This window comes from Oncorhynchus mykiss, chromosome 28, assembly GCF_013265735.2.
Source record: "Oncorhynchus mykiss isolate Arlee chromosome 28, USDA_OmykA_1.1, whole genome shotgun sequence".
Taxonomy (NCBI): domain Eukaryota; kingdom Metazoa; phylum Chordata; class Actinopteri; order Salmoniformes; family Salmonidae; genus Oncorhynchus; species Oncorhynchus mykiss.
The window spans coordinates 42,836,175-42,862,965 of record NC_048592.1 but is presented as its reverse complement, the minus strand read 5'-3'; the positions used below and the strand labels follow the sequence as shown (position 1 = coordinate 42,862,965).

The 26,791-nt window shown below is 44.3% G+C and overlaps 1 protein-coding gene across 2 annotated transcripts; it reads right to left on the bottom strand.

The window, feature by feature from the left end:
• Positions 1-222: 222 nt before the first annotated feature.
• On the bottom strand, positions 223-5,658 carry LOC110509178 (chemokine XC receptor 1). Of its 2 annotated transcripts, XM_036967032.1 has the most exons (5): positions 5,569-5,658; positions 4,766-4,945; positions 3,224-3,381; positions 1,569-1,847; positions 223-1,299 (listed from the first exon to the last, which is right to left on the bottom strand). In XM_036967032.1, exons 2-5 carry the CDS (start codon positions 4,941-4,943, stop codon positions 781-783), a joined length of 1,134 nt encoding a protein of 377 aa, XP_036822927.1. In that variant the 5' UTR covers positions 4,944-4,945; positions 5,569-5,658; the 3' UTR covers positions 223-780. The 2 variants fall into 2 exon arrangements, with proteins under 2 accessions (XP_036822927.1, XP_036822929.1); XM_036967034.1 differs by lacking the exon at positions 5,569-5,658 and having other exon boundaries at positions 4,766-5,558.
• Positions 5,659-26,791: the final 21,133 nt, after the last annotated feature.

Here is a 26,791-nt window from a genome sequence, read left to right as displayed (position 1 = left end):
AAGAGGACTGGCCATCCCACATATGCTCTCTCTAATTCTCTCTTTCTTTCTCTCTCTCGGAGGACCTGAGTTTCGGAGGACCAGTTTCAACTGTTCTGCCTTATTATTATTGGACCATGCTGGTCATTTATGAACATTTGAACATCTTGGCCATGTTCTGTTATAATCTCCACCCGGCACAGCCACAGAAACCTAGAGAGGAACCAGGCAATGTGGGGTGGCCAGTCCTCTTCTGGCTGTGCCGGGTGGAACCCTAAACCTAACCCAAGACAGCGTCTAGACAGGTCCAGCATAACCCTAAACCTAACCTAAGCCAGCATCCAGACAGGTCCAGCCTAACCCAAGCCAGCATCCAGACAGGTCCAGCCTAACCCTAAACCTAACCCAAGCCACAGGCAAAAAAATACACATGTGCTACTGCTGCACACACAGCTTTTTATTTACTTAGCATACCACCTCAAAACACACATTGCATGTATTTCCAGTTTTACATCAACCATTGATAATATAGTATTTCACATATTCTACGTTAAAAATATATTGTCTTCATATTGTATGAATATAGCATAGACTTATTCACAGAATCATTTCTGGACTGAACACAGAATTCACATTCTATGTATCACAGAATCATAATCAGGGATTCAAATGTTTTTGTTTTGGCTAATCTCACTTCCTCATTCCTCAGATCCAAAGCTTTAAACATGGCCTTTTCTAACCATTAGAAGGGGCAGGAAAAACCCCTTTGCCAATAGAAGGTCATTGAGAAAGTTCCATAGTTCATTCCTGATCCGTTCTTAGCTCCATCCATGTAGCTGTATAGTTATTCTCTCTGGGGTCCTGAAGCACCACAGCAGGTCCGGTTGGTCTAGGGGTGACGTGGGACGAACTGTGTCCCACACTCCTCTCCCCTCCTCCCCCCTGCCCTCCCCTCTCCTCCCCCATCAGACAGCACAACAGCGACCAGAGATGTCGTCTGAAGGAGTGAGACAGCATGTAGAGAGCAGGGTTCAGGAAGCAGTGGGCGTAGGCCACAATACGACACACAACGTACACAACATGCAGCCGCTCCTTGAGCGCACAGTCTACAGGAGTGTAGACAGACATGACGAATATGAATAGGTTGTACGGCGCCCAGCAGACGATGAACGCTACCACGATACAGAAGACCACCAGCACTGTGCGGTGTTGTCTCCTGGTCGCAGTTACCAGGACCGTCCTGAGAATGGCACTGTAGCAGAGGATGATGATGATTAGAGGGAGGACGAAGAGCAGGGACACCTGCAGGTAGTATCCCAGCTGTTGGGGGACAGAGAGAGAGGGAGAGGTTATCTATGAATATCCAGCTTCTGGGGGACAGAGGGGTTATATATGAAATATCCAACATTGGAAACACTGGTCACAATTGGAAACAGGAATGTCCACTCACTGTTTGCTGAAACACAAAGTACATACAAAGACCATGTCAGTGGAAACGTGTATCACTGAAAGCTTAAACAAACATCCCTACTAGGAGCAGTAAACAGTGAGTGGACATTTCTCTTTTGTTCTAAGTTACCGTAACCCACCTCCTCGTCCGTAGTTCCAGGTGAGACCTCACAGATGAATATTCTTGTCCCGTTTTCCACTTCCTGTACCTGGGAGGATATGACATCACTGAGGGAGGCGGCCAGGCTGACTACCCATGATGCCGTGCAGGCGGCCAATGCGTACCTCAGTCGTCTCCGGGGAACGACTGTCCAGCGGGACGCGACGACTATTACACAGCGGTACACCGTCATGGAAGTGAGCAGCATCATACTGCTGTAGAGACCGGTGAAGTATGCCCCCGTCAACAGCTTACAGGCCTGGGGTCAGAGGTTATAGTTAGGGTTAGGGGTCAGAGGTTAGGGTTAGAGGTCAGCAGCATCATACTGCTGTAGAGACTGGTGAAGTATGCCCCCGTCAACAGCTTACAGGCCTGGGGTCAGAGGTTAGAGTTAGGGGTCAGAGGTTAGGGTTAGAGGTCAGAGGTTAGGGTTAGAGGTAAGGGTAGGATTCAGAGATTGAGGGTTAGAGGTTAGGGTCAGAGGTTAGGGTTAGATGTTAGGGTTAAGAGTCAGTGGTTAGTATTAGGAATCAGAGTTTGAGGGTTAGAGGTTAGGGTTAGATGTCAGCGGTCAGGTTTAGATGTCAGAGATTAGGGTTAGGAGTCAGAGGTTAGGGTTAGATTTCAGACGTTAGGGTTAGACGTCAGAGGTTAGGGTTAGAGATCAGAGGTTAGGGTTAGAGGTCAGAGGTTAGGGTCAGAGGTTAGTGTTGAGGGTCAGAGTCATAGTCAGAGTTAGGAGTCAGAGTTTGAGGGTTAGAGGTTAGGGTTAGATGTCTGAGGTTAGATGTTAGGGTTAGTGATCAGAGGTTAGAGTTTAGGGTTAGGAGTCAGGGGTTAGGGTTAGAGTTCAGACGTTAGGGTTAGAGATCCGAGGTTAAGTTTAGAGATCAGAGGTTACGGTTAGAGCTCAGAGGTTAGGGTTAGAGGAAAGAGGTTAGGGTTAGAGGTCAGAGGTTAGGGTTAGAGATCAGAGGTTAGGGTTAGAGGTTAGAGTTGGAGATCAAAGGTTAAAGTTAGAGATCAGCGGTTACGGTTGGAGGTCAGAGGTTAGGGTTAGAGGTTAGGGTTAGGAGTCAGAGGTTACGATTAGAGGTCAGAGAAAAGGGTTAGAGTTCAGAGGTCAGGGTTAGATGTCAGAGGTTAGAGGTTAGGGATAGGACTGAGAGGTTAGGGTTAGATATCTGAGGTTATGGTTAGAGGTCAGAGCTTATAGTTAGGAGTCAGCGGTTAGGGTTAGAGGTTAGGGTTAGGATTCAGAGTTTGAGGTTTAGAGGTTAGGGTTAGGAGTCAAAGGTTAGTATTAGGAGTCAGAGTTTAGGGTTAGCGTCCAGAGGTCAGTGTCAGAGGTAAAGTTAGGAGTCAGGGGTCAGAGGTTAGGGTTAAGGTTAGGAGTCAGGGGTTAGGGTCAGAGGTTAGGGTTAAGGTTAGGAGGTTGATGAGATGAGTAATGCAAGATATGTAGACATTATTAAAGTGGCTAGTGGCTAGTGTTTCATTTCCTTAACGTTCCTTAGGCGTTAGAGGTTAGGGTTAGAGGTTAGATGTCAGAGGTTAGAAGTCAGAGGTTGAGGTCAGAGATTAGGAGTTAGAGGTTAGGGTTAGAGATCAGAAGTCAGGGTTGGTCATACCCACCAGGTCACCGAACATCCAGTGGGAGAGTTGGTAGACGGCCCAGAAGGGCAGGGTCAGGGTAAATAGGAGGTCAGAGATCAACAGGTTTAGGATGAACATGTTGGTGACCCTCCTTAGGTCCTCATAACGACACAAGGCAACCAGCAACAATCCATTACCTAGACAACACAAAACACATCATTAAGTAGACAACACAGGCGCCTCAAGAGTGACGCAGTGGTCAAAGGCACTCCACCGGGAGACTCATGAGGGGGCGCACAATTGGTCGAACGTTGTCCGGGTTAGGGGAGGGTTTGGCCGGCAGGGATGTTCTTGTCCCATCGCTCTCCAACGATTCCTGTCGAGGGCGCAATGCACGCTGACACGGTTGCCAGGTGAACAGTGTTTCCTCTGGCTGTCTTCCGGTTTAAGCATTGTGTCAAGAAGCAGTACAATACAGAGGACACCGTTCGTTACCTGGACAACACTGAACACACCGTTACCTCGACAACATGGAACAGACCGCTAACTAGACCACACTGAACACACCGTTACCTCGACAACATGGAACAGACCGCTAACTAGACAACACTGAACACACGTTGACTAGACAACACAGAACAAACCGTTACCAAGACAACACAAAACACACCGTCAGCTAGACAACACAGCCAACACAGTACACACAGTTAACTAGACAAAACAGAACACACCGTTAACTAGACAACACAGAACAAACCGTTAACTTAACAACACAGAACACACAGTTAACTAGACAAAACAGAACACACCGTTAACTAGACAACACAGAACACACAGTTACCTAGACATCACCGAAAACGCTGTTGATGACGAAGAGCAAACAGGTTACCTGTGACACTGAGGAGGAAGATGACGAGGAAGCAATCAAGTTACCTGTGACACTGAGGAGGAAGATGAGGAGGAAGAAACCAAGTTACCTGTGACACTGAGGAGGAAGATGACCAGGAAGCAACCAAGTTACCTGTGACACTGAGGAGGAAGCAACCAAGTTACCTGTCGTGGTACTGAGGAGGAAGATGACCAGGAAGCAACCAAGTTACCTGTGACACTAAGGAGGAAGATGACCAGGAAGCAACCAAGTTACCTGTCGTGACACTGAGGAGGAAAAGGACCAGGAAGCAACCAAGTTACCTGTGACACTGAGGAGGAAGAGGACCAGGAGGCAACCAAGTTACCTGTGACACTGAGGAGGAAGATGAGGAGGAAGTAACCAAGTTACCTGTGACACTGAGGAGGAAGATGACCAGGAAGCAACCAAGTTACCTGTGACACTGAGGAGGAAGCAACCAAGTTACCTGTCGTGGTACTGAGGAGGAAGATGACCAGGAAGCAACCAAGTTACCTGTGACACTAAGGAGGAAGATGACCAGGAAGCAACCAAGTTACCTGTCGTGACACTGAGGAGGAAAAGGACCAGGAAGCAACCAAGTTACCTGTGACACTGAGGAGGAAGAGGACCAGGAGGCAACCAAGTTACCTGTGACACTGAGGAGGAAGATGAGGAGGAAGTAACCAAGTTACCTGTGACACTGAGGAGGAAGATGACCAGGAAGCAACCAGCCGTGACCTCCTCTAACCCTCCGACCTCGTCACACAGCAGGATTAACTGTTTATCACCATAGTCTTCATCAGTGTAGTTGCTGTCATTCACAGAGCTGGTCTCATTCACCATGGTCTTCCAGGACTCAGTCAGGTCCATCGCTGTAACGTGATTTATACTATAGAATGACAGAGAGCCACTACAGTACAGACCACAGAGAATAGAGGTGATTTATACTATAGAATGACAGAGAACCACTACACTACAAACCACAGAGAATAGAGGTGATTTATACTATAGAATGACAGAGAACCACTACACTACAGACCACAGAGAATTTAGGTGATTTATACTATAGAATGACAGAGAGCCACTACACTACAGATCACAGAGAATAGAGGTGATTTATACTGTAGAATGACAGAGAGCCACTACAGTACAGACTACAGAGAATAGAGGTGATTTATACTGTAGAATGACAGAGAGCCACTACACTACAGACCACAGAGAATAGAGGTGATTTATACTGTAGAATGACAGAGAGCCACTACACTACAGACCACAGAGAATAGAGGTGATTTATACTATAGAATGACAGAGAGCCACTACACTACAGACCACAGAGAATAGAGTTACATAGCAGGACTTATTACAAAGTGTGAGACACTTTCCAAGATGTGGAAATTACATGAGATGCATCAAATACTACAGCAGCATTTTGTTCATTTTGACCACATATCGATAGCCTCTCTATAATATCATAATAATGTTAACACCAACCTACCATGTGAACCGGTTCTCAGAGTGTTAAGATGTTGTTAGTGAGAGAACTGTTAACCACTGTTCGAGGGTGGTGTGGACAAACTACGCGTTGTTCCTCATTTTCAACCCAGTTTCACATTTAGTCAAACATGGATAAATGGACAGACTGTGTTGTTCCTCAATTTCAACTCAGTTTCACATTTAAAAAATGGATGAGTGGACACATTATTTAGTCTAACGTATGAGTATTCCTTCTTGGCGCCTGAGGGGAGAGCTCTGTCTTATTGGCTCTTAAGGAGAACACCACATCAGTCACTGGCTTTATCAATAAGTACATCGAGAACGTCGTCCCCACAGTGACAGTACATACATATCCCAACCAGAAGCCATGGATTACAGGCAGCATTTGCACTGAGCTAAAGGGTAGAGCTGCCGCTTTCAAGGAGCGGGGCTCACACCCGGAAGTTTATAAGAAATCCCGCTATTCCCTTTGTCAAACCATCAAATGGGCTAAGCACGAATCGCAGTACAATGGCTCCGACACACGTCGGATGTGGCAGGGCTTGCAAACTATTACAGACTACAAAGGGAAGCACAGCCGAGAGCTGCCCAGTGACAAGAGCCTATCAGACAAGCTAAATAACTTCTATGCTCGCTTCGAGGCAAGTAACACTGAAACATGCATGAGAGCATCAGATGTTTTGGACGACTGTGTGATCATGCTCTCCACAGCCGACGTGAGTAAGACCTTCAAACAGGTCAACATTCACAAGGCCGGACAGATTACCAGGACGTGTATTCCGAGCATGCGCTGACCAACTGGAAAGTGTCTTCACTGACATTTTCAACCTCTCCCTGACCGAGTCTGTAATACCAACATGTTTTAAGCAGATCACCATAGTGCCCGTGCTCAAGAACACTAAGGTAACCTGCCTAAATGACTACTGACCCATAACACTCACGTCTGTTGCCATGAAATACTTTGAAAGGCTGGTCATGGCTCACATAAACACCATTACTCCAGAAACCCTAGACCCACTCCAATTTGCATACCGCACCAAGAGATCCACAGATGATGCAATCTCTAATGCACTCCACACTGCCCTATCACACCTGGACAAAATTAACACCTATGTGAGAATGCTATTCATTGACTACAGCTCAGCGTACAACACCATTGTGCCCTCAAAAAGAGTTGGCATGGGTCCTCAGATCCTCAAAAGATTTTACAGCTGCACCATCGAGAGCATCCTGACGGGTTGCATCACTACCTGGTGTGGCAACTGCTCGGCCTCCGACCGCAAGGCACTGCAGAGGGTAGTGCTTGCGGCCCAGTATATGTCCGTGGCCAAGCTTCCTGCCATCCAGGACCACTATACTAGGCGGTGTCAGAGGAAGGCCCTAAAAATTGTCAAAGACTCCAGCCACCCTAGTCATAGACTGCTCTCTCTGCTCCCGCATGGCAAGCGGTACCGGAGCGCCATGTCTAGGTCCAAGAGGCTTCTAAACAGCTTCTACCCCCAAGCCATAAGACTTCTGAACAGCTAATCAAATGGCTACCCAGACTATTCACATTGCCCCTCCCCCCGGAACGCTTCTGCTACTCTCTGTTATTATCTATGCATAGGCACTTTAATAACTCCTGCTACATGTATGTATTACCTTAATTACCTCGACACTGGTGACCCCGCACCTTGACATTGACTCTGTACTGGTACCCCCTGTATATAGCCCCACTATTGTTATTTACTGCTGCTCTTTAATTATTTGTTATTCTTATCTTTTTCTTTTTGGGGGTATTTTCTTAAAACTGCATTGTTGGTTAAGGATTTGTAAGCATTTTGCTGTAATCAAATTTGATTTGATTTTGCCATATATTAGAAGTTTTGAGACATTTTCCAAAAATGAGAAAACAAATCTGTATTTTATTCAGAAGACTTAAAAACGATAAACAATGATTAAATATTTACACAATTATCAATATTTACAACATTTAAATGTTAATAATATAAAATATATACCGATTTTATAAAACCCCAACAAACAGGTAGAACACAGGGTTAGAGGTTCTATTCATTCTATTTACCAGGGTTAGAGGTTCTATTCATTCTATTTACCAGTGTCGTAACACTGTATTAGTTAATGTGACGACTGCTGCTCATCGAATGATTAACGGTTTATAATTGCGTGATTAAATGAATCAGGCAAGTATTAACTCATTAACCTGAGGGACAATGGGAAAATTAGTTTTATTGAGTTTCTATTTCACAAATGAACTCAAAGAATCAGAATATCGATTTTACAACAGTCGCTAATTAATCAATTTCCCCCACAGTCTCATTCTGAACGTTGCATAATCCGGGACTCTGCACAAACCCGAGTCCCACCAATGAGTTCGTACCACACCAATTTTAGTTGATTATTTATTTACTAGAAAGCTAAAATGATAATAAAAGATACACATACACAAAACACAGTCAAGGCTATTGGTTAGAACGTAGTATAAAGGGACAACACACGTGTTACCCAAAATGGGGATTTCAAAGAGAGAGAGAAAGAGAAAGTACACGAGAGAAACAGACATTTGGGTGCATTTGTCAGCTATGCTTATTTGAACCCTAACCTTGCCCCGAACTGCCGCTCTTATGGGTCAGAATATAATGATGTATTTACATGTTGAAGGTCTCTGGTGGGAGTCTCCGCGTGGACCGTTTAGGCTTCTCAATGACGTACTTCTCTGGTGCAACTCTTTGGTTCTGTTCTGAAAGGAGTCTTCTGAGGACAGACAGCCAGCCCTGTAGCTCAGGGCTCACAATGTGGGAATGAAAACAGTGTAGATACCACGATTCGATGGAGAGTGGTGACTGTGTGGTCCTGCTTGAATTCACCCTCTTAGACACAGCTACTCATCCGTAGCATGGGTAGAAGAAGGTTCCTTTGTCTTCAACAAGTTCGTTGACTACTCAGACCATGGATGCAGCTCGGGTCACTTGGTCTGATATGTTCATTCTTAACTCACATGTCTTATACCCTCGGGTCAGAAGTGCCTTTAGGGCCTTTAGGGCAATTCTCTGGGAGTACCAAGGTCAGAAGTGGGCGTGACCGCCTTTAGGGCAATTCTCTGGGCGTACCAAGGTCAGAAGTGGGCGTGACCGGCTTTAGGGCAATTCTCTGGGCGTACCAAGGTCAGAAGTGGGCGTGACCGCCTTTAGGTCAATTCTCTGGGCGTATCAAGTTATGAGGCAAGGTCTAGATTTTACTCAGATCCAATTTAGACAACTAACTTCACATTTCATCTTTACCAAAACATTCTCTTTGATTTGGACAATGTATAAACATCAAGCATATACTAGGAAAACTCTTAAAGTCACAAGGTTTTCGTACTAATGTCATCCTTTAACCTTTAATAACAAAACAAAAATGACATACATTTTCATATTCCATCTATCGTCATGACCACCATTGTGGCTGATGGAAACCATTGTTCCAAAGTCCATTTATTTCATGTTTAATGTTCTGAGGCCGGTTCTCCATAGTGAGAGGACAAAGGAATTTTGTCTGTTGTCTAAGATTTACAATGGGCATGAGGGGGCATAAAACCCCCACATCTTCATACCCCTAGATCTCTCCTCCTCTGTTGGGGTGAGGGATAATCTGTAGGGTTGTGGTCTCCTGTAACCTGACCTGATCAGGACAGTCATGACAACAAGGTTGAGACAGCAGTGAGAGAGCGCCAACAGCCGAGTCACATGGAATTGTCCAACTTGCTTCTGGCTCCACACTCACCTCTTGTTGTGTAGCTGACTCAGCACTGCCAACACTGCCATCTTGTCTCTTGTACACCACCAGAGTCCTGAGGAAGATTAGTATTTTTATGGCGCCCAGCCCACAAAGAACACCAGGCCCAAGATCAGTCCTCTAACTCCTCCTGTCTCCTCTACTACTCTGGTGTCTAACTTTAGGTCCCTGCTCTGGACCTCAGAAATCTGGTTGGGATCTGTACGTAACAGACACACACCACCAATAATGTCAATATTTTGCTGGTAGACATATGCAAAGTATGCTGGTCACCACTAGCAAGGTGCTAGGGTCACTAGGCCCATCAGGGTTGTTATGGTCACCAGGGTCCTTAAGATGGTTTGTGATGTGAAGATGAGAGCAGGCAGTCCAGCAGACCTGAGAGTGGGAGGGGCCTGAAACCAGGTGAGACAGGGGACGGATGAGGCGTCATGAGGATGAGGAAGAGACCACTGCTGGAGTAGCCAGCTTAGAACAGGAAGTTGACCGCCTAACAGGTGATGTAACTGTAGCTACAGCCAATCAGATGATAGGAGAGACAGAAGGTAAGGACCAGGTCAGAGATAGCCAGGTTCATTGGTCAGTGACCTGGGAAAGAAACATCACTGTTTTAATTAAACTCAAAACACTGAAAAAACACAACCCATCACAATGGTATTAGCCACGGGGAGAACCAGGCTTCCTTAAAACGGGAAACATGGGGAAATCCATGGTACAAAATCAGCAAATGAAGGGTGGGAACCCAGTGGACATCTGATATCTCCAGGAGTGAGAAGTATCATTTGTGTCTTTGTGGTCTAGTACTGTCTTTCTGCTAGCAAGGGTCCTCTACTTTAAGCACTGTCTGTCTTCCCAGTGGCCTACTTGGTATGTGAACTGCTGACAGCTTGCATTTGATCGTTGACACATCAACCAGGATCAAGGGGCAGTGCAATTTGTGACTTGATTTTTGGTAATCAGTGGCTGTGTTGGAGGGGGAGTGGTTTCCTCTCTCCTAGGCAATCAGCAGGGAAGTGTGCTCTTCACCTCTGCTAGGCAATTAGGAAAGGGGGATACCTAGTCAGTTGTACATGCATTCAACTGATATGTGTCTTCCGCATTTAACCCAACCCCTCTGAATCAGAGAGCTACGTTAATCGACATCCACATCTTCAGCACCTGGGGAACAGTGGGTTAACTGCCTTGTTCCTAGGCCGTCATTGAAAATAAGAATTTGTTCTTAACTGACTTGCCTAGTAAATCCCTGTCCACTGGCTGCATCCCTTCTGACTTCAAAATGGCAGTCATTCCCCTCCTCAAGAAACCAACACTCGACTCTGATGTCATACTGTCAAACTATAGACCTGTATCCCTTCTTTCTTTTCTGTCCAAAAAACTTGAGCGTGGTGTCTCTGACCAACTCTTTCATCATCTCACTCAGAACGATTTTCTTGATCCTAACCAGTCAGGCTTCAAGACGGCTCACTCAACCGAGACTGCTCTTTTCTGTGTCACGGAGGCTCTCCGCAATGCCAAAGCTGACTCTCTCTCCTCTGTTCTCATCCTCCTAGATCTATCCACTGCCATCGACACACACACTACATGGTAATGTTTTTAAATTTAGGGCAATTCTATGTAAAGTATTTAGTCTGTAATGGCTTTTTTGTTGTGTCGAACCCCAGTAAGTCTTGCTGTTGCCATTGGTTTCGGCAAATGGGGATCCGAATAAATAAAACCATGAACCATCAGATCTTCCTCTCCAGCCTCTCAGAGCTGAGCATCTCAGGCTCTATCATATCCTCCTCTCCAGCCTCTCAGGGCTGGGCATCTCAGACTCTGCACCCTCCTTGATTGCATCCTACTTGGCAGACCACTCCTACCAGAGAGAGAGAAGAAGCAAGCAGAAAGAGGGGTTAGTACAATGGTTCTCAAACTTGGGTCTGGAGCCCCATGTGGGGCCACCTGAGAAAACCTATACTAATCTTTTCAAACAAGTTAGGAACTTTAAAAAATAAGATATGTTTCAATATAAACATCTCAACATGTCCTATCTTCCCTTTAGGTCTACATTAATAACTCTTAGAACTACCCATCCCGGATCCGGGAGAATTGTCATCAACTACACTAATTAGCATAGCGCAACGGTCAAAAAATAGCATAGCATTATGTCCAGCTAGCAGCAGGAAGCTTGGTCACGAAAATCAGAAAAGCAATCAAATTAAATAGTTTACCTTTGAGGAGCTTTGGATGTTTTCACTCACAAGACTCCCAGTTAGACAGCAAATGTTCCTTTTGTTCTATAAAGATTATTTTTATAGCCGAAATACCTCCCTTTCTTGTCTACGTTTTGTTGAGAAATCCACCGGAATTTGCGGTCACGGCACGCCGAAAAAAACTCCATATTAGATCCATAATATCGACAGAAACATGGCAAACGTTTTTTTATAATCAATCCTCAAGGTGTTTTTCAAATATCTATAATATATTAACCGGGACAATTGGCTTTTCAGTAGGAGCGAGAGGAACAATGTCGATTACACACAAATCACCACCTGACCACTGACGCAATGTTGTCGTTCACGCTCATTTTTCAAAATAAAAGCCTGAAACTATGTCTAGTGGCTGTAGACACATTAGGGAAGCCATAGAAAAATGAATCTGGTTGATATCCCTTTCAATGGGCAGTAGGGATGCATAGAAAGACAGGGGTTTCAAAATAAGGGTCACTTCCTGATTGGATTTTTCTCAGGCTTTCGCCTGCAATATCAGTTCTGTTATACTCACAGACAATATTTTTACAGTTTTGGAAACTTTAGAGTGTTTTATATCCTAAGCTGTCAATTATATGCATATTCGAGCATCTTGTCCTGAGAAATAGCCCGTTTTCTTTGGGAACGTTATTTTTCCAAAAATGAAAATAGTGCCCCCTAGTTTCAAAAGGTTAAACTACAACCACTGAATGTTTCAATATGAACATCTCCACAGGACCTATCTTCCCTATAGGCCTACATTAAAATACAACCACTGTATCAATATGAACATCTCCACAGGACCCATCTTCCCTATAGGCCTATATTAAATTACAACCACTGTATCAATATGAACATCTCCACAGGACCCATCTTTTCTAAAGGCCTACATTAAAATAGAACCACTGAATCTTGTCCACAGGACCTATCTTCCCTACAGGTCTACATTAAAATACAATCAACATGCAAACAATACAGTTCTAAACATTTGATGTTTTCGTTTCTGAGGCTGCGTGTCAGTCTGAATAATTTGTCATATTTCCCCCCTTTCAGGAATATAACATTACAACTGTATAGCTAATAGGCTATGTGTTTGTAGATGGACTGAGGTGATGAACCTACAGCAGCCAACGTGATAATGGCTGTCTGTTCAGGAAAGCACTGAGATCCCAATGAGACGAGGCCTATTCAGGGACCCAGGACCAGCTACAGATGTCCAGCCGCCAGGAACTTAACCTCAACAGGCACCGTATTTTGTGCATTATCAGCTGTAGGTGACAACAACAAAGGTGATCACCGCATAATCAAAGTAAGTGCTCTACCTTCGAACAACATAGCTATCTACAGCTAACTTTTGTTAATGCAATAGGCCATGCAGCTATAGGTGACCTTTTGTTTGATTGCTTGTTTGTTTATTATCCAGGTATAAATAATTACACTCTTCATAGACGCCTACAATATGATCCTGTAGGGTTTGTTCAACACTGTTTTCTACCTGGATGATACGCATCACATAATAGGATCGGCCCCTTTTTTTCAATTTTCATCTAAAATGACATACCCAAAGTTAACTGCCTGTAGCTCAGGCCCTAAAATGACATACCCAAACCTAACTGCCTCAGGCCCTGAAGCAAGGATATGCAATTTATTGGTACCATTTGAAAGGAAACACTTTGAAGTTTGTGGAAATGTGAAAGGAATGTAGAAGGATATAACACATTAGATCTGGTAAAAGATAATGCTAAGAAAAAAAAGTTGTTTTGTATTTTGTTTTAACCATCATCTTTGAAATGCAAGAGAAAGGCCATAATGTATTATTCCAGCCCAGGCGCAATTTGATATTGGCCACTATATGCCAGCAGTGTATGTGCAAAGATTTTGTTCGATCCAATGAATCATTGCATTTCTGTTCAAAATCTTGTATCATGACTGCCCAGATTTGCCTAATTTGTTTATTAATAACTTTTCATGTTCAAAATTGTGCACTCTCCTCAAACAATATCATGGTATTCCTTCACTGTAATAGCTACTGTAAATTGGACAGTGCAGTTGGATTAACAAGATTTTAAGCTTTCTGACAATATCAGATTTGTCTATGTCCTGGGAAATTTTCTTGTTACACACAACCTCATGCTAATCGCATTAGCCTACATTAGCTCATCCGCAGGGGACCCACCAATCCTGAAGACGTTATCTTCAGTTGATCGTATTGACAATTGTAGTCTAGATAATTTGTACATTGTTTTTTTTCATGGACAATGAAGTAACTGATAATCATTATCACAGCAAATGTGTTGCATAATTCATGAAAAAATCGTATATATTAAAACCTTATTTTCCTTTTATTTAAAGTCACGGTTATTTCTGGTGCAAAGCCGCAGACACGTCTTCAAGGTAATCGGGCCCAAAGCAATAAATCAAATCAAATTGTATTAGTCACATGCGCCGAATACAACAGGCGTAGGTAGGCCTTACAGTGAAATGCTGAATACAACAGGTGTAGTAGACCTTACAATGAAATGCTGAATACAACAGGTGTAGTAGACCTGACAATGAAATGCTGAATACAACAGGTGTAAGTAGACCTTACAATGAAATGCTGAATACAACAGGTGTAGTAGACCTTACAATGAAATGCTGAATACAACAGGTGTAGGTAGACCTTACAATGAAATGCTGAATACAACAGGTGTAGGTAGACCTTACAATGAAATGCTGAATACAACAGGTGTAGGTATACCTTACAGTGAAATGCTGAATACAACAGGTGTAGGTATACCTTACAGTGAAATGCTGAATACAACAGGTGTAGGTAGACCTTACAATGAAATGCTGAATACAACAGGTGTAGGTAGACCTTACAATGAAATGCTGAATACAACAGGTGTAGGTAGACCTTACAATGAAATGCTGAATTCAACAGGTGTAGGTAGACCTTACAATGAAATGCTGAATACAACAGGTGTAGGTAGACCTTACAATGAAATGCTGAATACAACAGGTGTAGGTAGACCTGACAATGAAATGCTTGCTTACGAGCCCCTAACCAACAATGCAGTTAAAAAAATTATGATGTGGTGGGAACCGGTTAGTTAAGGTAATATGTACATTTAGGTAGAGTTATTAAAGTGACTATGCCTAGATGATAACAACAGAGAGTAGCAGCAGTGTAAAAGAGGGGGCGATGCAAATAGTTTGGGTAGCCATTTGATTAGCTGTTCAGGAGTCCTATGGCTTGGGGATAGATGCTGTTTAGAAGCCTCTTGGACCTAGAATTGGCGCTCCGGTACCGCTTGCTGTGCGGTAGCAGAGTGAACATTCTATGACTAGGGTGGCTGGTGTCTTTGACAATACCAAAGTATTTGATGCAAGGTCCAGGTTTGTCACAAGTTATTATCAAGCAGGCGATAAATACTGTGAGAGGAATGTAGAGGATTGGCCAGTATAAAGGTGGACTCAATACTGTGACACACCAGTCCTTCTGCACTGAGGAGTGTAGAGGATTGGCCAGAAAAAGAAACAAGGAAGAGGTATTCAGACTGTGGCTACATGAACAAGGAAGAGGCCTTCACACTGTGGCTCCAGGAACAAGGAAGAGGCCTTCAGACTGTGGCTCCAGGAACAAGGAAGAGGCCTTCAGACTGTGGCTCCAGGAACAAGGAAGAGCCCTTCAGACTGTGGCTCCAGGAACAAGGAAGAGGCCTTCAGACTGTGGCTCCAGGAAGAAGGAAGAGGCCTTCAGACTGTGGCTCCAGGAACAAGGAAGAGGCCTTCAGACTGTGGCTCCAGGAACAAGGAAGAGGTATTCAGGCTGTGGCTACATGAACAAGGAAGAGGCCTTCACACTGTGGCTCCAGGAACAAGGAAGAGGCCTTCAGACTGTGGCTCCAGGAACAAGGAAGAGGTATTCAGGCTGTGGCTACATGAACAAGGAAGATGTCTTCACACTGTGGCTACATGAACAAGGAGTAGGTCTTCAGGCTGTGGCTACATGAACAAGGAAGATGTCTTCAGGCTTTGGCTACAGGAACAAGGAAGAGGCCTTCAGACTTCAGACAAGGAAGCTGTGGCTACAGGAACAAGGAAGAGTCCTTCAAACTGTAACTACAGGAACAAGGAAGCTGTGGCTACAGGATCAATGAAAAGGCCATCAGACTGTGGCTCCGGCGGGAACAACGAAGAAGAGTAGCAGCGCTGTAAAGGGGGGGGGGGGCATTGCAAATAGTCTGGGTAGCCATTAGAATAGATGTTCAGGAGTCTTATGGCTTGGGGGTAGAAGCTGTTTAGAAGCCTCTTGGACCTAGACTTGGCGCTCCGGTACCACTTGCCATGCGGTAGCAGAGAGAACAGTCTATGACTAGGGTGGCTGGAGTCTTTGACAATTATTAGGGCCTTCCTTTGACACCGCCTGGTTGTTGCAGGAATTAAATTCCTCTGTTTTAATACCCAATTAAAATCAAACACTCTGTCAATTCATAAGGATTTGTATGACCCTTATTTGTATAAAATGGACAGAGCCCAGTCTTAAAGTCAACCAGCAGCTTTTATTCACGAGAGTACTGCTCAATTCACATTTTACCACAGGTTATAAACAGAAAATGACGTCAGTACTAGCCCGTGTCATCTCCGCTCTAGTATAATGGCTGTATGGTTCTCACATGTCTCTCCCTATTAAGATAATATATGACTGAGCCAAGGTCAGCTTGTGTAGATAAGCCTTCTAGCCAGTCTGGCTATAAGTTCATTCATTTCTACCATGGTACAGACAGTCATTGTTCTAATTCTTGATTATATTAACATACATTATATTCAGTAATAGGATTAAAAAGAAAATTCATACATATACAGTAACATAATAGTATTCTGATTAGTCAGTCCTGATTGAAATGTATACATAATTAGTCATCATTGATAAAAAAATTCCCTTAACACTGGTATAGATGTCCTGGATGGCAGGAAGCTTGTCCCAGTTATGTACTAGGCCACACGCACTACCCTCTGTATTGCCTTGCGGTTGGAGGCTGAGGTTGAGGATCTGAGGACCCATGCCAAATATTTTCAGTCACCTGAGGGAGAATACGTTTTGTCGTGCCCTCTACCGACTGTCTTGGTGTGCTTGTTAGTTTGTTGGTGATGTGGACACCAAGGAACTTGAAGATTTCAACCTGTTCCACTACAGCCCCGTCGATGAGAATGGGGATGTGCTCCTTCACAGGACTATACATGGAGAAAACCAAGTCAACTTACAAATGACAACTTTGGCAGGAGTGTAACAACTGACATAATTTCACTAGAACAAAAGGACTACTACTGAATCATAATGGAACGTTTTGGTGCAGATCATACCTCCCACTTCAAAGGTGTCACAGATCACTGCACCTGTACATAGCCCATCTGTAAATATCCCATCCAACTACCTCATCCCCATACTGTATGTATTTATTTATCTTGCTCCTTTGCACCCCAGTATCTCTACTTGCACATTCATCTTTTTCACATCTACCATTCCAGTGTTAAATTACTATATTGTAATTATTTCACCACTATTGCCTATTTATTGCCTTACCTCTCTTATCTTATCTCATTTGCACACACTGTATATATACTTTTTCTACTGTATTATTGACTGTATGTTTGTTTATTCCATGTGTAACTCTGTGTTGTATGTGTGGAACTGCTTTGCTTTATCTTGGCCAGGTCGCAGTTGTAAATGAAAACTTGTTCTCGACTAGCCTACCTGGTTAAATAAAGGTGAAATATACATATTTTAAGTAAACAACATTCCTAATGGCACCTTTTTGTGCAGATCACCTCCCACAACATTAATAATGGAACCTTTTGGTGCAGATCACCTCCCACAACATTCATCATGGAACCTTTTGGTGCAGATCACATCACACAACATTCATAATGGAACCTTTTGGTGCAGATCACCTCCCACAACATTCCTTGAAGTTCCTATATCCCAATTTCTGCCAAACACCGAAGACAAACAATACCTCAGGAACTAATTCAAAGAGCTTTTAGGACATGTCGTTGTGAGACAGTTACCACAATTTGAGCACTAAAAGCCTAATATTAAATGGCACTTACCTCACAAATACTCAGATGTAATGGCAAGGAAATCAGATATAATCCTTTAGGGCTAATGGATGAAGATGAAAGACAGTCAAAAGACATGATGAGGACAATCAAACTACTTAAAGAATGTTATGTATCATATTCTTCCATAGAAGTAGATAGAAGACCTCTCAGAACCAGAAGTTGACATTAACAGGTGATGGTATCCCAGGAGGTCTACCCTGGGGGATGGTAATAGAGGGGAGGTACGTGAGGCGATGTTGGCTCCATTTGCTGGGAATATGGATGCTGGGCACGAACAGTCCGGACACGGACATATCCAAGTGGAGGAAATTAGGGGAACGTGCCAACCAGCCTCGGAGGCCAAAAAGAAAGAGCAATGTGGCACACCACAAGAGAGAACGGGGAGAGACGACATCGAGCAAGGACAGGGCCAAACTTAAGTGATTTTCCTTGTTATGTTTATTTTCTGTCATTGTATTGTTGTTTATAGCGGACTAAAACCTCCCTCCTCTCTGTGACAATCTCTTCACGCTCAACCCAACACCCTGCGCTTTACCACAAGGTGATCAGTTGACAAAACAAAATGTAGATGCAGCAATTGGACTTTTGAAAAATGCCATTGAGCCCATGGACAAGGTGGAAGGCTTACTGCCTAATGTTGCAGACTTCCACTGCGCAATGACATGACTGACCTTATATACACGGAGTTCTGCAAGACAACGTCCAATAGAGAAATGGGAAATGTACTAATTAAGGAACATGGTGAACAGAAGAAATGTGACTCAAAGTGCTTGTGTTTCAGGCTTTTAGTTTGACAAAAATTTGAGAATTTTTAAAAGAAGACATTTTCTGAATTTTTAAAGACGTTAGATGCCTCCACCATCACAGCTACACCTTATTTATTTGGCATGGCTTCAGTGCAGGACGCAACAAACAGACATAGTCCACCAGAAGATTTCACATCTGCCACCGAGAAACAGAAGTGGTTTGAGTCCACCATCAGCCTAATGTAGAAAAGCCAAACACAGGACCAACAACCACAGATGCTGACCCGTCACTATTCTAGCTGCAGCCATCAGCTGAAGCCACTAAGAGCAAAAAGAAAAGAAATATCAGATGTCAAAAATCTGAAAGCTGAAATTGAATCCAGATCTAAAAGAAGCAGTGACAACATAGGTCATGCACTTGTCACAGTGGCCTGCTGAAAGAGGGACTCCTGGAACTGTCTTTTCAGTTATTTATTTTTTTATCTTTATTTAAATAGGCAAGTCAGTTAAGAACAAATTCTTATTTTCAATGATAGCCTAGGAACAGTGGGTTAACTGCCTGTTCTGGGTTAGAACAACAGAAGTAAGTCATTTCCGGTCACGACTTGCAGACTTGTTTTTGAGTTGCTGTGCGTTTTGTTGCCAACCTGTTTTGCTACCTGACAAATTTACGGTTTTTACTTTTTAATTACCGTTTATATTTTTGTTTTTTCCTACTCAACTTTTTCACTCCGGACGCTTTATCTGGACACGATTCGTCAGGACCTCCAACAGCCGAAGCTAAGTAGTAACATTAACATGATGCCTTCTAATTGTAGTCGCTGTACTCGCCTTACGGCGAGGATAGCTGTGCTACAAGCCCAGCTTCAGACGCAATCGCTAGGCAAGGGTAATTTCAGTGTAGGAAAGGATGAAACAGCGTCTGTGCCACCAGTAAGTACAGATAGTAGTATAAATCCCCTGGCACAGTCCCCGCAGCCGGACAACTTTCTCACGGTTTCTGGAAGGAAATGCTGTAGGAACGCTCAACCGGTGTCGCTCATTCAGCCGACAGAAACTTTCAACCGGTTTTCCCCATTAAGCAGCGGGTCGGAGTCAGAGGCCGAGTCTTCTCTGGTCTCTACTCCTCCCGTTACGGGGTCTGAGACGCCGAAGCTTCCCACCATTAGCTCTGACAAATTGAAAACTCTAGTCATTGGCGACTCCATTACCCGCAGTATTAGACTTGAGAATCATCCAGCGATCATACACTGTTTACCGGGGGGCAGGGCTACCGACGTTAAGGCTAATCTGAAGATGGTGCTGGCTAAAGCTAAAACTGGCGAGTGTAGAGAGTATAGAGATATTGTTATCCACGTCGGCACCAACGATGTTAGGATGAAACAGTCAGAGATCACCAAGCGCAACATAGCTTCTGCGTGTAAATCAGCTAGAAAGATGTGTCGGCATCGAGTAATTGTCTCTGGCCCCCTCCCAGTTAGGGGGAGTGATGCGCTCTACAGCAGAGTCTCACAACTCAATCGCTGGTTGAAAACTGTTTTCTGCCCCTCCCAAAAGATAGAATTTGTAGATAATTGGCCCTCTTTCTGGGACTCGCCCACAAACAGGACCAAGCCTGACCTGCTGAGGAGTGACGGACTCCATCCTAGCTGGAGGGGTGCTCTCATTTTATCTACCAACATAGACAGGGCTCTAACTCCTCTAGCTCCACAATGAAATAGGGTGCAGGCCAGGCAGCAGGCTGTTAGCCAGCCTGCCAGCATAGTGGAGTCTGCCACTAGCACAGTCAGTGTAGTCAGCTCAGCTATCACCATTGAGACCGTGTCTGTGCCTCGACCTAGGTTGGGCAAAACTAAACATGGCGGTGTTCGCCTTAGCAATCTCACTAGGATAAAGACCACCTCCATTCCTGTCATTATTGAAAGAGATCATGATACCTCACATCTCAAAATAGGGCTACTTAATGTTAGATCCCTTACTTCAAAGGCAATTATAGTCAATGAACTAATCACTGATCATAATCTTGATGTGATTGGCCTGACTGAAACATGGCTTAAGCCTGATGAATTTACTGTGTTAAATGAGGCCTCACCTCCTGGCTACACTAGTGACCATATCCCCCGTGCATCCCGCAAAGGCGGAGGTGTTGCTAACATTTACGATAGCAAATTTCAATTTACAAAAAAAAAAATGACGTTTTCGTCTTTTGAGCTTCTAGTCATGAAATCTATGCAGCCTACTCAATCACTTTTTATAGCTACTGTTTACAGGCCTCCTGGGCCATATACAGCGTTCCTCACTGAGTTCCCTGAATTCCTATCGGACCTTGTAGTCATAGCGGATAATATTCTAATCTTTGGTGACTTTAATATTCACATGGAAAAGTCCACAGACCCACTCCAAAAGGCTTTCGGAGCCATCATCGACTCAGTGGGTTTTGTCCAACATGTCTCTGGACCCACTCACTGTCACAGTCATACGCTGGACCTAGTTTTGTCCCATGGAATAAATGTTGTGGATCTTAATGTTTTTCCTCATAATCCTGGACTATCGGACCACCATTTTATTACGTTTGCAATTGCAACAAATAATCTGCTCAGACCCCAACCAAGGATCATCAAAAGTCGTGCTATAAATTCACAGACAACACAAAGATTCCTTGATGTCCTTCCAGACTCCTTCTGCCTACCCAAGGACGCCAGAGGACAAAAATCAGTTAACCACCTAACTGAGGAACTCAACTTAACCTTGCGCAATACCCTAGATGCAGTTGCACCCCTAAAAACTAAAAACATTTCTCATAAGAAACTAGCTCCCTGGTACACAGAAAATACCCGAGCTCTGAAGCAAGCTTCCAGAAAATTGGAACGGAAATGGCGCCACACCAAACTGGAAGTCTTCCGACTAGCTTGGAAAGACAGTACTGTGCAGTACCGAAGAGCCCTTACTGCTGCTCGATCATCCTATTTTTCTAACTTAATTGAGGAAAATAAGAACAATCCGAAATTCCTTTTTGATACTGTCGCAAAGCTAACTAAAAAGCAGCATTCCCCAAGAGAGGATGACTTTCACTTTAGCAGTGATAAATTCATGAACTTCTTTGAGGAAAAGATTATGATTATTAGAAAGCAAATTACGGACTCTTCCTTAAATCTGCGTATTCCTTCAAAGCTCAGTTGTCCTGAGTCTGCACAACTCTGCCAGGACCTAGGATCAAGAGAGACACTCAAGTGTTTTAGTACTATATCTCTTGACACAATGATGAAAATAATCATGGCCTCTAAACCTTCAAGCTGCATACTGGACCCTATTCCAACTAAACTACTGAAAGAGCTGCTTCCTGTGCTTGGCCCTCCTATGTTGAACATAATAAACGGCTCTCTATCCACCGGATGTGTACCAAACTCACTAAAAGTGGCAGTAATAAAGCCTCTCTTGAAAAAGCCAAACCTTGACCCAGAAAATATAAAAAACTATCGGCCTATATCGAATCTTCCATTCCTCTCAAAAATTTTAGAAAAGGCTGTTGCGCAACAACTCACTGCCTTCCTGAAGACAAACAATGTATACGAAATGCTTCAGTCTGGTTTTAGACCCCATCATAGCACTGAGACGGCACTTGTGAAGGTGGTAAATGACATTTTAATGGCATCGGACCGAGGCTCTGCATCTGTCCTCGTGCTCCTAGACCTTAGTGCTGCTTTTGTACCATCGATCACCACATTCTTTTGGAGAGATTGGAAACCCAAATTGGTCTACACGGACAAGTTCTGTCCTGGTTTAGATCTTATCTGTCGGAAAGATATCAGTTTGTCTCTGTGAATGGTCTGTCCTCTGACAAATCAACTGTAAATTTCGGTGTTCCTCAAGGTTCCGTTTTAGGACCACTATTGTTTTCACTATATATTTTACCTCTTGGGGATGTTATTCGAAAACATAATGTTAACTTTCACTGCTATGCGGATGACACACAGCTGTACATTTCAATTAAACATGGTGAAGCCCCAAAATTGCCCTTGCTAGAAGAATGTGTTTCAGACATAAGGAAGTGGATGGCTGCAAACTTTCTACTTTTAAACTCGGACAAAACAGAGATGCTTGTTCTAGGTCCCAAGAAACAAAGAGATCTTCTGTTGAATCTGACAATTAATCTTAATGGTTGTACAGTCGTCTCAAATAAAACTGTGAAGGACCTCGGCGTTACTCTGGACCCTGATCTCTCTTTTGAAGAACATATCAAGACCATTTCAAGGACAGCTTTTTTCCATCTACGTAACATTGCAAAAATCAGGAACTTTCTGTCCAAAAATGATGCAGAAAAATTAATCCATGCTTTTGTCACTTCCAGGTTAGACTACTGCAATGCTCTACTTTCCGGCTACCCGGATAAAGCACTAAATAAACTTCAGTTAGTGCTAAATACGGCTGCTAGAATCCTGACTAGAACCAAAAAATTTGATCATATTACTCCAGTGCTAGCCTCTCTACACTGGCTTCCTGTCAAAGCAAGGGCTGATTTCAAGGTTTTACTGCTAACCTACAAAGCATTACATGGGCTTGCTCCTATCTATCTCTCTGATTTGGTCCTGCCGTACATACCTACACGTACGCTACGGTCACAAGACGCAGGCCTCCTAATTGTCCCTAGAATTTTTAAGCAAACAGCTGGAGGCAGGGCTTTCTCCTATAGAGCTCCATTTTTATGGAACGGTCTGCCTACCCATGTCAGAGACGCAAACTCGGTCTCAACCTTTAAGTCTCTACTGAAGACTCATCTCTTCAGTGGGTCATATGATTGAGTGTAGTCTGGCCCAGGAGTGGGAGGGTGAACGGAAAGGCTCTGGAGCAACGAACCACCCTTGCTGTCTCTGCCTGGCCGGTTCCCCTCTTTCCACTGGGATTCTCTGCCTCTAACCCTATTACAGGGGCTGAGTCACTGGCTTTACTGGGGCTCTCTCATGCCGTCCCTGGAGGAGGTGCGTCACCTGAGTGGGTTGAGTCACTGATGTGGTCATCCTGCCCCCCCCCCCCCCCCCCCCTTAAGTTGTGCCGTGGCGGAGGTCTTTGTGGGCTATACTCAGCCTTGTCTCAGGATGGTAAGTTGGTGGTTGAAGATATCCCTCTAGTGGTGTGGGGGCTGTGCTTTGGCAAAGTGGGTGGGGTTATATCCTTCCTGTTTGGCCCTGTCCGAGGGTGTCCTCGGAGTGGGCCACAGTGTCTCCTGACCCCTCCTGTCTCAGCCTCCAGTATTTATGCTGCAGTAGTTTATGTGTCGGGGGGCTAGGGTCAGTTTGTTATATCTGGAGTACTTCTCCTGTCCTATTCGGTGTCCTGTGTGAATCTAAGTGTGCGTTCTCTAATTCTCTCCTTCTCTCTTTCTCTCTCTCGGAGGACCTGAGCCCTAGGACCATGCCCCAGGACTACCTGACATGATGACTCCTTGCTGTCCCCAGTCCACCTGGCTGTGCTGCTGCTCCAGTTTCAACTGTTCTGCCTTATTATTATTCGACCATGCTGATCATTTATGAACATTTGAACATCTTGGCCATGTTCTGTTATAATCTCCACCCGGCACAGCCAGAAGAGGACTGGCCATCCCACATATGCTCTCTCTAATTCTCTCTTTCTTTCTCTCTCTCGGAGGACCTGAGCCCTAGGACCATGCCCCAGGAATACCTGACATGATGACTCCTTGCTGTCCCCAGTCCACCTGACTGTGCTGCTGCTCCAGTTTCAACTATTCTGCCTTATTATTATTCGACCATGCTGGTCATTTATGAACATTTGAACATCTTGACCATGTTTTGTTATAATCTCCACCCGGCACAGCCAGAAGAGGACTGGCCACCCCACATAGCCTGGTTCCTCTCTAGGTTTCTTCCTAGGTTTTGGCCTTTCTAGGGAGTTTTTCCTAGCCACCGTGCTTCTTCACCTGCATTGCTTGCTGTTTGGGGTTTTAGGCTGGGTTTCTGTACAGCACTTTGAGATATCAGCTGATGTACGAAGGGCTATATAAAATACATTTGATTGATTGATTGATTGATTAGAACAACAGATTTGTACCTTGTCAGTTCTTTCCAGGAATAACTCTTTCAGCAGGCCACTGTGTTAAAATCTGTTTGCGAAAGGCGTCCCGCTAACGGCACACCTGGCCAACATCCGGTTAAATTGCAGCGCGCAAAATTTAAAAAACAGAAATACTCATAACAAAATTCGTAACAGGATACTAAACCCTTATTACTCCCTTCAGGGGATCTGACCTCACCTAATGACCTCAACCCCTCCTTCGCCTAATCCACAGATCCATCTGCTTTCCCTATAGCAATCTTTGATCTCCTCCCGTCCACCCAGCACATTGCTCAGCCACTCTGTCTTTCTACAGATCTCACTCCTTAATATACTATGCATCTGATCTATCATGTCTTTAATATCTCAATGTTCAAAACTTAGAATCCAACAACTGAAACAGTTCCTTTCCAGGATGACTCTTTCAGAATTGCGCTGATGAATGTTGATGATGATTTTGTCAGGGTTACCCTCATTGGCTGATGTGCAATAAAGAGAGACTCCCATGATCACCTGTGTGCTCCATCTCAAGTGCTGTCATGTCATTTCTCTCTCTCGGGTATTGCCAAAGCTCTTCACTGACCAGCCAGTCTTGGTTGTAATTGTTGCCCTTCACGCCTCTACATAAGACTTGAATTGCCCTCACATACATTTTTGCAGTTGCATGATGTTTGGGTGATATTGGTTGCGTGACCTCATCCTCAAAGAGCTGTAATAGTTTCACCCACCTCCAGCTGGTAATGTTTGATTCATTTAGTCTCATCTTCTCTGAAAATGCAGCAAGATGTCTTCCATGGTACAGGATAAGTGAATGTGAGCTCCTGCTCTGCCATATGCCTGCATGTAGGACTCAAGGTCTTGAGGTGGGCCATAGTTGGGATTAGGATCTACCCCCATTCCTGGTGCTGAAGTAGCCATCACAACTCAGAGATTAGATGGCTCATTTTCAAGGCTGCGATGATGTACAGTTTTATGTGCTGAGCTGTGTCTGAGTGGTACATGACGAAAAGTCCAGTTTGTCCTCCTGCTGGACGCACGTTCTCCCCAAGGAAATGCTGAAAAATCTTGATGAACAGCAAAGAGTCTTCAATTCTCTTAAAGTGGTCTTAGGCCCCTTTGACTCCAAATCTGTGAGCAACCATGAAAACTTCTCTACAGGGTCAGACGACACTTTCTTCACTGGTAATCTGCTGTTGTCCCTGTCAGGACTGTTCACCACCTCAAAACATTGCTGCATGCCCAGTGTTCACCACCTCAACACGTTGCTGCATGCCCAGTGTTCACCGCCTCAACACGTTGCTGCATGCCCAGTGTTCACCGCCTCAACACGTTGCTGCATGCCCAGTGTTCACCACCTCAACACGTTGCTGCATGCCCAGTGTTCACCGCCTCAACACGTTGCTGCATGCCCAGTGTTCACCGCCTCAACACGTTGCTGCATGCCCAGTGTTCACCGCCTCAACACGTTGCTGCATGCCCAGTGTTCACCACCTCAACACATTGCTGCATGCCCAGTGTTCACCGCCTCAACACAGCCCAGATGCTTCATCATGCTCTTCCTTGTAGCCTTGGAAGCTGTAGCTGTGACGGCCAATATAGGAACTGGAACTGGTAGGAGCTCGCCAACGATCCCACACCACTTCCTAAAAACAGCCTACTTCCCCTGTGCCTTACCCTTTATAGGAAAGGGATACAGTGCCTTCTGAAAGTACTCAGACCACTTGTCTTGTTCACATTCTGTTACGTTATAGCCTTAATCTACAATGGATTCAATTATTTACCTTGACTGGAGTCCACCTGTGGTAAATTCAATTGCTTGGACATGATTTGGAAAGGCACATACCTGTCTATATTTATTTTATTAATCTTTTATTTAACTAGGCAAGTCAGTTAAGAACAAATTCTTATTTACAATTCCTACCCCTGCCAAACCCGGACGAGGCTGGGCCAATTGTGCACCGCCCTATGGGACTCCCAATCACGGTGGGTTGTGATATAGCCTGGAATCGAACCAGGGTCTGTAGTGATGCCTCTAGCAGTAAGATGCAGTGCCTTAGACTGCTGCGCCACTTGGGAGCCCCTATAAGGTACCACAGTTGACACTGCATGTCAAAGCAAAGGCCATGAGGTCGAAGGAATTGTCGTAGAGCTCAGAGACAGAATTGTGTTGAGGCACAGATCTGGGGAAGGGTACCAAAAAATGTCTGCAGCATTGAAGGTCCCCAGGAACACAGTGGCCTCCATCATTCCCTAAATGGAAGTAGTTTTTAACCATCGAGACTCTTCTTAGAACTGGTTGCCC

What these genes read in the sequence shown, in the direction of transcription:
- LOC110509178 (XM_036967032.1), bottom strand. Translation starts at nt 4,943, where the DNA reads ATGGACCTGACTGAGTCCTGGAAGACCATGGTGAATGAGACCAGCTCT. An exon ending in CTTCCTCCTCAGTGTCACAG is followed by an intron (nt 3,382 to 4,765) that starts GTAACTTGGTTA and finishes TGTGTTGTCTAG; the next exon opens with GTAATGGATTGTTGCTGGTT. An exon ending in CTGGAACTACGGACGAGGAG is followed by an intron (nt 1,300 to 1,568) that starts GTGGGTTACGGT and finishes GTCCCCCAACAG; the next exon opens with CTGGGATACTACCTGCAGGT.